The sequence below is a fragment of the Molothrus ater genome, chromosome 6, assembly GCF_012460135.2.
Source record: "Molothrus ater isolate BHLD 08-10-18 breed brown headed cowbird chromosome 6, BPBGC_Mater_1.1, whole genome shotgun sequence".
NCBI lineage: Eukaryota > Metazoa > Chordata > Aves > Passeriformes > Icteridae > Molothrus > Molothrus ater.
This window is the reverse complement of record NC_050483.2, coordinates 50,348,791-50,360,225: the sequence shown is the minus strand read 5'-3', so window position 1 is coordinate 50,360,225 and position 11,435 is coordinate 50,348,791. Positions and strand designations below refer to the sequence as shown.

Genomic DNA, 11,435 nt, shown 5'->3' with positions numbered 1-11,435 from the left:
TAAGCTCCTCTTACCCTTTTGACAATAATGGGATAAAAATCTTCCTTAGGGGGACAGGGACAACAGCACCCATGGAGGGGATGGGCTCCCCTAGAAGCAGGGAGGGTCTGCTGTTTTGCTTAATTAGGGAGCAGGCAGTTGTCTTGTTTGCCAAGGGTATATCTGGGCTCAGAAACCCAGCAGCATAGACTTGTGCACAAAAACAGGAAGAAACTGCAGCTTTACTGAGACTGAGAAGGATAACATCAAAAGGCAGAAGTTGCGATCCTCCATCCCTCTCTGTTCCGATGTTCCCTCCGTGCACAGGCCATATGCTCTGCATCCCACGCTCTGGCATCGGATTTGATGTCTCTTTATAGCTAGAGGGTGTCTTGACCAGCTTTCCAGTGTGGTCAGAAACCTGATGTTGCACTGGATTAACCCTGGAGTCAAACCATTTACTCAGGTTCCTAAGGAACACAAAGCTGGCAATTCCCTGGGGCATTTTAAGGATACTCATGCTGTGTCCTGGTGTACCTTTTGTTTTAACAGTGTGAGACTGGCCAAAAGGCAGCCCACAGAGAGACATTATAGCCCAAGGAAAAGTGCATTAGACTGAAACTCAGGGGATGTGATGCAAAGATATAGGAAATCTACCCACATGTTGCCTAGGAAATTCACTTTATGAACTTTCCATGCCCTTTACTTGGTTCTGTCCGATGTGTGCAGAAATTGAGACTGGAACCCCAGCCTCCTGACAGTAAGGACCAGAACCTGTGACGGTTTTACCGAAGAATAAGCGTTGTCTGCGACTTCAGGGCCGTTTCCTCCCGCACCGCTGAGGTATAAAGGAATCTGCCGTTCCCAGGAGCAGAGAGGCGGCAGGGATGCTGGAGCCAGCTCTTTCAACCTGCCGAGGCAGGAGGGACCCGCGGACAAAGGCGGCCACCCCAGAGGGAGCAGGGCAGAGAGCCGCGGCTGACAAAGCCCTTGGCGGGGGCGGCAGCAGCGGAGATGCTCCGGGAGATCCCGCTCCGCTCGCATCCCAAGGCGGCCGCCCGCGGCTCGGGTCCCTCCCCGCGCCTGGGCAGAGCGGGACCGGGGCCATTTCGGCGCCGCTTCCCCGGGCCGCCCGGCAGGCGCGTTTTCCTGCCGGTCCAACCCCACCCTTTCCCGGGATGGTGCTCTCTCCGGTACCTTTTCTTCAAGAAAAACCGAGGAAACCCATCTGAAAAAAAAAAAAAAAAAGAAAATGAAAAAAGAAAAAAAAGGCAAAAAGCGGGGTGGAAGCCCCGGGGGGGCAGCGGCGAGGCAGCGCGGCCGCGGCGGGCAGGGCACGGCAGGGCACGGCGGGGCGGGCGGAGGGCGGGCGGAGGGAGGGAGCGAGGGAGCGGCCCCGTCCCTTTGTACCTGCCGTTCGAAGGCGCCAGGCGGGCCCGCATTGGCTGCGGCGGCCGCGGCTCCGTAACCCGAGCCGGGGCGGGCGCGGCGCACCGGGCCCGGCCAGCGCCCAGCCCGGCAGCCAAGGGGCGGCTCGGCTCGGCTCGGCTCGGCACGGCTCCGCCGCCAGCAGCCGCCTCTCCCTGCGCGCCGCTGGGCTCGCCGGGGCAGGGCCGCGCCGCCCTGCCCGGCAGGAGGTGGGACCAAGCCGCGGCGCTGCCGCCCCCTCCTCCCTCGCTCGTTCCCTCCCTCCCGAGGGCTGAGCCATTCCGGGAAGGCGCCGGCTCCCCCACCGCTCCTCGGCAGCGCCGCACCGGCATCGGCCGCCACCGCGCCGGGCTCGGCCCCACGTCGCCCCGGGGCTGCGGAGGCTCAGCGGCGGAGCGCGGCGGGCAGCGGTGCGCGGTGCCCCGGCGGGCGGCGGCGGGCGGCGGGCGGGCGGGAGGACAAGTGGACGGAGCGCCCGGGAACGGGGGGGCGGCCGCCGCGTAGTTGTTTTGCCCGGGGTAAGTTGGCCGATCCCTGCGGAGGCTTCGCTCGGAGAGTGCAGCGCTTGGCTCCCGGCTCCCTGTCGCCCCCAGCCTCCGGGGCAGAGGGGGCGCCTTTTTTTATTTCATTCCCCCCCCCCCTCCCTCTTTGGTTTGTGTTTTCATTATTATTATTATTATTATTATTATTATTATTATTATTATTATTATTATTATTATTATTATTATTATGGGGTCTATGGGAGAGCAGAATTTCCAGTCCGGCGTTGCTCTTCTTCCTTGTCCAACGCTCAACGGAGAACTATAATATTTCTTCCCCGAGATGCTGTAGTGATTTTTAGTTGTAGGAAATCAGGCGAACAAAACCATCCGAATAACCCGAACCATTTGTTATCCTGTGAGAGCAAACGCAGCCTAGGCAGAGATGATGGCAAAAAATTCCATGGAAGGGTCTAAAGAAGACCTGAGCAAAATTACAGAAGAGGAGATGCTGAGATGGAGCAAGGAAGAGCTGGTGAAAAGACTGAGGAAAGTGGAGAATGAAAAGATGAACTTAATGGTGGAACACGGCAACTTGATGAAAGACGTGAACCGGCGGCTGCAGCTCCACCTGCACGAGATCCGCGGGCTGAAGGAGGTGAACCAGAAGTTGCAGGACGACAACCAGGAGCTGCGGGAGCTCTGCTGCTTCTTGGACGACGACCGGCAAAAAGGCAAGAAGCTGTCAAGGGAATGGCAGCGCTTCGGGAGGCACACGGCCAGCGTGATGTGGAAGGAGGTGGGCATGTACCAGCAGAAGCTGAAGGACCTGGAGGCGAGGCAGGAGACCCTCCTGCGGGAGAACGTGGAGCTGAAGGAGATGGTGCTGATGCTGGACGAGGAGCGGAGCGGGGCCGGCTCGCGGAGCTCCATCGACAGCCAGGCCAGCCTGACCAACCTGAACGGCGGCTCGGCCACCAGGGACGTGGGGGACGGGAGCAGCACCTCCAGCACGGGCAGCGCGGGCAGCCCCGACCACCATCACCACCACCTTCACCACCACAAGGCCGGCGACAGCAAGGCCGGGGCCATGCGGAGGTCTATGGATGACCTGTCCGCGCCCCTTCACCACCGGAGCATCCCGAACGGCCTCAATGGTGAGCGAGCCCCTGCCCTCCCTGCCCTGCCCTCCCTGCCCCGCTGGCCCCGCGCCGCCACCCCCGGCCTGCCCGCTCCCCCGTGCGGTGGGCGAGCGACTCCGGGGACGGGGGTCCTGGCCATTCCCAACCCCGTCCATCCTTGTGACCTCTTTGGCACAGCAGCCCCGGGAGCCGGGGAGGGGCACCTGTGTGCGAGGTGTGTGTTATCAGCGCGTTAACTGTGTTATCGATGTCCTGGGCTGAGGGTTGGAGCCTCTTTTATCTCCAGCAGGGTTGGTGTTTGGTTTTGTTTGTTTTGGGTTTCTATTTTGACAAAAATCAGCCTGAGTTTTCAGGGTTAAATAAACACTGATTGTGTTCCCACTCTTCCTCCTCTTTCTCTCCCCCTTTAAATATTTTGGTTTATGTTTAGCTTGTTTGTGTGGTAGTTTGATAAGATTGATAAAGATGGGATGAGATTTTGGAGGCATCTGATGAAAGTTCAGGTTTGTCCCACAGAGCATCACCTGTTAGCTCCACAGGCTCTCAGAGCAGGCTAGCTGTGGAGTCCTCAGCAGTTTTGGAGAGGGGCAGCTCGGCTTTCCCCTGTCTCCACTTCAGAAAGAGGAGTTTTGTTTGTAGAGAAGAGATTGCTCTCGAAGGGACGCTGTACTCACGATTTTGTTCAGGCTAGTCATTGAAGTTGAAAACAAACTCCACAATGAAATCGTGCCAAGCCTCCTCTGGCAGCTCATATCCAAGCAAAGTTTCTCCTGTTGTCTAATAGTGATCAGGCATTAACATAATATTGAAATATCTTTAAAATGGAGATTTTAAAAAAAATCTTTTAAAACTAGCAAGATCAAATACATGATTTTTAGAATGTGTGGTCAAGAGGATTCAGTAGGAATCAAACCAGGCAGCAATCTAAAAACTTCTTATATATAAGACTACTTTTAATGTTCTTAATCCTCTTTTCTCACGAGAGAGGGCTATTTTCTTTGTGGGGTGTCCTTTTCCCACCTCTAAGCACACAGAGGGGGATGGAGCCCCAGAGGTTGGCTCTGATTTATGTCAGCAGTGGATGTGCTTACCAGATAACCATGCTTTCAGTTCCCAGAGCTTTTGGTGTTCTTTTTTTATTTCTGGTGATTTGTGGCAAGTCTTTATGTCCCAAGAGACCTGAGGGCATAGAGGATTGATCAACTCGTTTCACAAGTGTTCATCCATGAATGTGCTGTTTGCAGTCCTGCTGCCTCAGTGTGTCAGCTCATGGCTGGAGATGTTCTGGCCACCTTGCCCAGTAGTCAAGGATTGCTGATTTCAAGGGTGATCCAGTCACCAGATGGTACAGCAAACATCTTTAAGTGTTTGGTGTGGAATTTTTTAATCTCTCTCTCGTAGAGCTGTGTAAATCAGAAGTATCTGCTTTGTAAATCTGCAGATAGCTTCTGCTCTTGACGTGACTTGACTTTATTTTCATAAAGCATTTCTCTCCACAGAGGCTTGAAGAGCACGTGACAGGTATTGAATGTGCTGTCACTGTTATGGAACAGGAGGGTTTCACAGCTCTGGTTTGGGAACCTTAGACCGTGTCCCTTTTAGGTGTTGGTAGCTGAACGGGACAAAGCCAGTTGAATTCATCTGTTAACTCAGGGCTCTTGAGTACACAAAACATAACCAATACCTTAGAGCTGTCCCTTCAGTCCGGGGTGACGGCACAGTGGGATGCTTCACCTGGCATTCAAAGTCGCCCCTGTCAGCACAAAGAGTGAAACCTCTGCTTTCAGAGCTCGGTCCTCATTGCGCTGTGTGTGGGAATGTGCCCAGCAGCATCTTTTGGAGGGGGCTGCGAGCCGAGTTTCATGTCCTACCGTAGGCCAAGGGTAGGAAAGGGAGGATGACCATCTGCGCACACACAGTGCTTCCATGCCTGCCTCTGCACACCCCTTCTCATTTCCTCTGTGGGAAGGATGGGTATGGGCTCGAGCATTTCACTAAAACCTTTAGGTTTTGGTGACTTCTGGTTGTGGGGTGCGTGTGGAAGGTGGTCTCTGTGGGAAGCATTGAAGCTCTTTCCTGTGGACCAGTGCGGCTTCATTTCTGAGGGTGCAGCGGAGATGATCGGCACTTTTAAAGCTAATAATCCTTGTAAAGATGTAGACAAGCCTGATCTCTCCACTTAGGTAGTGAAGCTGTAAAATGACTTGAATAGTTGTCATTCTCAGATAGCATCGGTATTCAGCAAGGCCATTTCCCTGGCTGGGCCTTTGGAAATGCCTCTCAATACATATGCAAATGCAGGGCTTATCAGGCCCCTTTTTTTGACTGACAGCAAGAAGTCTGGGAGGGGGTGTTTGCCTGGGTCCGAGCAACAATTCTGTTAAGCCTGTGAGGGCGTAGAGGAGCAGGGCAGGAGCAGGTGAACATGAAAAACCACTCCAGTGAGTCAGGTGGGCGGTGGAGCTGTCACCGTGCAGCCCCGCAGTGAGCAGCCTGCCGTGTCTCCTGTCCCAGCTCCTGTCTCCTGCTCCTGTCCCTGCCTCCCTGTGTGCAGCCGAGGTCTCAGCCCTTTTGTGCTGTCCTCTTGGTGCGCTTTATTTTCCTCAGGTATAAGACAGAAGGAAGGCAGAGGAAAGAGAGTGCGTGGCCTCGCATTTTTGGGTTGTAAGCTTGAGTCTGGTTTGCTGTTGTCTGATGTTTTTAAAGCACTGGAGAACTAAGCAGAGGGTGAACCAGGGACTGCCCGGCCAGCTCAGCTGATACTGAAATGTACAGCCCTGTGTGCTTTCTTAGGGAGAGGAGGTGGCTGAAAGGGATGCAGTGCAGAATTTAGTATCTCTGGTAAGAACTCAGCAGAAGCTTTGGACAACTGGTGGGAACAAGGTTGCTACTTCTGAGCTGCTTGCTGGAGTATTTTTGCTTATGGAAAAGCTGGAAAATCCTGAAATTGGGAACTGGAAAATGCAGAACTCTACTGCCCCTGCTAATGGTATCCATTGAGCTTCACTTGTTAAGTGCTTTTCTAAAGGTGTCAGGAGTATCGTGGCTGTTAAAACACTTACAGGAAGGTAGATTTTCAGTAGAATCTTAGTGAGCAAATGTGGGTTAAATGTTTCTCATTTTCTGTTCAGCGATCCTTGGAAGTGAGTTGTTGAACCAGGCTTGATTTATTGGCCCCAGTGACCCACCCCAGTGTGAGGTGATGAACTCTAGATTTGTAAGGTGAATTCAGAATAAATGGTGTAAGTGCAAAAAACACCCCCAACCCAACTGGTGGTCCACCTTTGCTTCACTTTTCTGAAGTCTATTTACTTCTGCAAGTTGTCTTTCAGAAGCTGATGATTAATTATTCGCTCATGGAAGATAAGATAATAATTATAAGATAGTGTGAGAATGGCTAATATTAGAAGACATGTAATCCTGCTTGTTGGGAAAGTGAGAGGTATGGTTAATCTCTGTGTGCACAGGGACCTGGGCTGTGGGACAGGGGCACCCCCAAACTGTGTGATGGAAACAGTTGCCTCTGTAAGGATATGTCACAGTTCTAAACCTACCCAGATCTAGGGCAGAAATTGAGGGCAGTCACTCTGTACTTGTGAGTGCTTTGGCTTTCCTTTTTATGCATGGTGTGGATCTGTGTGTGCACACACAATCCTTCTGCCCATCCAGCTTTAGACAGCTCTGTTGAAGCAGCTGCTTGGAATTGGGTTTGAAAAAGAGAATTAAAAAAAAAAAAGGTCAGGCACATTTTGTGATATTGATATTAACATGCCCTGGGGGAAGAAAAACCCCTCAGGTTTATTCCCACAGGATGTACTCCTGGACTGTGAGGTATGTGGGAACATTGGGAGGAGTGACTCAGAGTTCCCTGAGGCCAGGGCAAGGGCTTCCACTGGTTTTAGCCTTATCTAGATCTCACTGGGACAACTGTTCATCCATCTTCCAGCCTGGAGGCATACAGACTCAACTAGCAATGTGCCAGGGACAAAATCCTGTGCATGCAGGGAAAGCATTCAGGCTTTAGTTTTATTTCACACCCATCAAGTGAAGTTGTCCTTAGAACCTCACCTTCCACTGAAACTGTTTGTTCTAGTGTTTCCCAAATGGACTGTTTCCCAAACTGTTTCCCAAATGGACTGGGTGGTTTCCAGTGTCTCTGACTTTATTCCAGTTGGGTGAAGTGTTAATTTTGATGTTTTGTTTTTGTAAATTATTGAAAACATCAACAATTGAAAAGTAGTCAGGGAGGCCCTGTGGGTACATCCTGTTGTAGCAGATGTATTAATCTATGGCCTCTTGTTGCTGTCTTCTCCATGAAAGAAGAATGCTCTCTCTGGGTGAGGGGGTGGGAAGATCTCGAGTTGTATTGATTCCCACTTGTAGATGTCCACATATTTACCTAGAGGGTACAATATATTGCAGTTAAAATGGTGGCAGAGAGAAATGGCTGTTCTCTGTGGGTTGGTATTGATTGGTAATGCAGCTGCCCTTCTTTGCACACCCTTAAGGCCAAAAGACTTTGTTTTATTAGTGTATTAATAATCAATATACTTATTATTTACAATGGCATATTAATGAGGCCTTTGAGATGAGAATATGCAGGGGCAGAAGCGAAAGATGAGATTCATCCCATTTAATTTGAGATATCTCCAATATAGGCTTTAACATCTGCATTCCCTTGGACATCCTTTATTGGCCACGTGGAGAGAGGCACTTTGGTGTGATGATTTATGTGAACTGTGTCTGCATCAAAGAGAGCAGAATTGTGTGCGGGTTGTGCTCTTTCCCTCTGCTGATGCCTGGTCAGCTCATTCAAATGCAGCCATCTAAAGCCAGATGAGATCAGCCCTGTTCCAGGTCTGGTGGTGACCATTGTCCACTTTTGCAGTGCTCCTGTCCTAGCTCTGGTGAAAGAGAGGAAATTGCCTTTCTCAGCAGCATTCAGATACCATCCCCTCACAGTCCCTCACTGGTCAGAGAAAGTCCTGTTCTCTGTGCTGGAGACCTCTCAGAGCTCAGTGGCTCCTGCCAAGCTTAAGCACAGGTTTGGTTACTTGACCAATTATTTTCTTTCTTATATCAAGAGCACTTTTCATCCTATGAAAATGGTTTTAATGTTGTTTTTTTAATACTGCCGTTTTTAACGTGTTGGTATTTTTGGTGCTGTAGGCTGTTACAGACAGACTCTTGTGATTAAGACAGGAAATCAGCTCTGGGGTGGTACACTAGATAGGGGTAAGACCTCTGGAGAAACACCTGTTTCCATCTCTGCTGTAAGTTCAATGGGCTCTGCTATTTGGCTTATCAGTGCTGAGGTCTCAGATATGAAGGGTACAGCTTGAGTTTCTTGTAGCCAGTAGTCATTGGCCACTCATTCAAAGGACTTCCACGGAGTGCTTCATTTGAGGCATCTTTGCCCTTGTCCACTCCTGCCTTCTTGCTGGGGCACTGCCTGTGTGGCAGCCTGCTTGGCTCCCAAACCTCAGGGTAGCTGGTGTCCCTGAAAACAAGGCTCAGGATGCTTAAATTAAAATTGGGCCATATCTGGAAATATATTCTCCATGGTAATGTGTTCTAATTTTGTTTTCCTCTTGCGTATTATATAGAGATATCTTATTCTCAGCTGTCCTGTTGAAGGAAAAAACCTTGTATTGATTAAAAGACAATTTTCTATGGGCCTTTGATGGAATTATCCACTTACTCTCATTGAAAGCAGTCAGAATAAGGGAAGTAGCCTGTGCTGGTTACATGTAAATGATTTGGTACTCTGGAGACATTTCATCAAATAAAGCTGAGGATTGAATTAAATGGTGATCTAATGAAGTGGCAGGCATGGGAACCCAAAATGCAGCCCTGGCAGGTGTTACACCTGATGTGTGTGTGGAGAGGAGAGGCACGAATACCAACACTGACAAAAGCATTGCATCTGAAAGCTGAAGGGTTAATACTCTGTGGGGACAAGGGTGCCTGCATCCATGCAGCCTTGGGGATGCTGGGGGCCTGCCCTGGGAGGCACAGGGCTTTGTATCTGCCCCACAGCATGGCTGTGGCCTTGCTTGCATCTCACACAGACATTTCCTACGGCAGGGTCTGCTGACATTGTCCCTCCAGACTGCCCTTGCAGCATCCTTCTGTACTGGGCTGTCCTTTGGAGATGCTCTGGAAACAGAAAAGTGTTCAACAGCTGATGGTAGGTGAGATGGGGTGAGGTGCTTAAACTGGCAAAAACATCTGGTATACATCAGGTGTGGAGTGAGGCTAATGAGAAACATCTAAGCCCATTTAAAATTCAGCTAAAATGCTTGAACCCAGAAGGCTGATGTTCTTTCCACACTCACACACAGGCCTTAATGCATCCCACTGCAAAACACACAGCACTGCTCTCCTGGAACAGGGAAGGTTTGGAGGCTGCACATCCAGTTTTCCTGCGAATTAGCTGCAACTGGCTGGGTTTGCTTCTGCATTCTGTATTTTTAACCTGATTTTTTGTCTGCCAGCCAGAATTCATCCTGCCCTGTCGCCAAATGTCATCATCCCCTTGTGGTTAACTTGCTGCAATTCATGAAACACTTGGCTGCCATAAATAGTTATGTGCAGAGGTTCCTGTGCGCGCGGGGCGGGCAGAGCGGCGCTGCGAGGCACTCGCACACGAACATGTCCACCAAGAGAAAGTTGACCCACTTCTGCAAATAGATAACTCCTGGCAGAAAAAGTAACACTGTCTCAGAGAATCTATCTTCCCCTTGCCTACTGAATTGTGAAGCAAAAAGCAAGCCAGCTCCATCTCCTGAATTAGCAGTGATGTGGGCACAGTGCTCCCCATTGAAACCGGGGTGCGTGAATCGGCCCTTGATCTGAGGAGGGCTTAAAATTGGCCACAATTTGGTCGTGATTTTTTTTTTTTTTAGTATAATGAAAGCTTTTGTTAGTGAACAAGGTGCATGGGGTTCAGGACTCAGCTGCTCTTAGGCATTAGGAAACATTATCACCATGGCAATTGAAGGCTGCTGGGCAGGTTATTTTGAACACTTTTCTAGTGACTCATGTCTAGGTCAAGACCATATATGCCAGGTTACTTTAGCCCCTGTACATACAGGTGTATATAGTCTTCCTTCCCTTAAATTGTTTCTTGCCTTGCTATCTTGCTTCTCTCAGGGAACTCATTGCTTGTTCTGACTTATGCCTCCAAGACGGTGATGCCAAGCAAGGTTCACTTGCTCAGAGCCTCTTCTGTAAAGGGTCTTTGTGACCTAAAGTCCTTGTGAAGTAGATCACAGGTTAGTTTTGACTGGCTTTGAGACTTCACGGATCTTGCCGTGAGATTGAAGCAATCCTAAATCTGATGTGAGTTATCTCATTGTCTGCTGGGGCCCTCCTAGGGCTTGTAGGAAGGGATGTCTCCTGTTTGCCCGGGGTGGGAGGGCTGTCTGCAGCAGAGGGAGCACCGTGGGTGAGTGTCGGGCTTGTGGCAGCAGGGCTGTGGCCAGCTGCACGCTGCAGTGGCAGGGTGACACGCTAGCTGTCTGCTGTGGTTGTGTCAATGCTGGCTTGCTGGCAGAATTAGTTCAATCAAAGCTGGAGTGCTCTGAAAAGCCCTTCAGACTTTACTCCATCCCTGAGCTCTGTGCAGTGACACTCAGGACTGCATGCTGCTGCCTTTTCCCCCATTTCAGCCCAAACTCCTCTGCTGCTGGGGTTTCATTCATGCACAGGAAGGTCAGCTGCACTGGAATGTCTGTGTGAAGTGAGAGATGAAGTGTGTGGAGCAAATGGATGGGGTAGGGCCTAGGCTGGGAAGCAAGAGGAAATACTTAGCTGCTCTTTCAAACCATCTCCAGGATAGTGAGATCAAACCATCTCCAGGGGTGACTGCTGGGGGTTTGATGGCTGTGTCTGATCTGTCCCTGCATTCCCAGGGGAATGAGAACCCCCTGGCTGCCTCTCTGTCCTTGTGCTGTAGAAGATCCATGAAGAGGAAAGGAGCAGGCAAAAGGACTACTCAAAGTAGAGCAGCAAAACCAAACCATTGTTTTAGAAAAGAAGAGAAAAGACAGCATTTCCAGTCCCCAAAGTGTAATATTTCTATGGAAATAGCAGGAAGAGGCTTGCTGTCAGTCTCTGATCTAGTGGGACTGACTAGATTTTGTTTGTTCTTCCCCACATCTTCCATCATCTCTGGATCATCTGAAGACAGGTTGCTGTGCATCACAAATGCAAGATTCCTGGTTTCTGACTTTTGATTAAGTGCTAAGCAGTCTCTGGAGGACTGGCATCTATCTTTCATCTGCAGTTTTTTACTTGCTAAGGTACATTTCTCTCACTCTATGACACCTATTGATGATGCCTTGTCCTTTAAATGCCACTTCTGTGACACTCTGCTCCTGGCTGTGACTTTTTATGAGGCCAT

The 11,435-nt window shown here is 50.3% G+C and overlaps 1 protein-coding gene across 2 annotated transcripts in view; it reads left to right on the top strand.

Moving 5' to 3' along the window:
- The first annotated feature begins 1,923 nt into the window (after positions 1–1,923).
- Positions 1,924–11,435, top strand: part of CCDC85C (coiled-coil domain containing 85C) — a 108,350-nt gene continuing 98,838 nt past the window's right edge. For both annotated transcript variants that reach the window (XM_054515057.1, XM_036383365.1), the window contains exon 1: positions 1,924–3,043. In XM_054515057.1, coding sequence (XP_054371032.1) covers positions 2,332–3,043 — 712 coding nt within the window. In that variant the 5' untranslated portion in view covers positions 1,924–2,331. The remainder of the gene's footprint in view (positions 3,044–11,435) is intronic.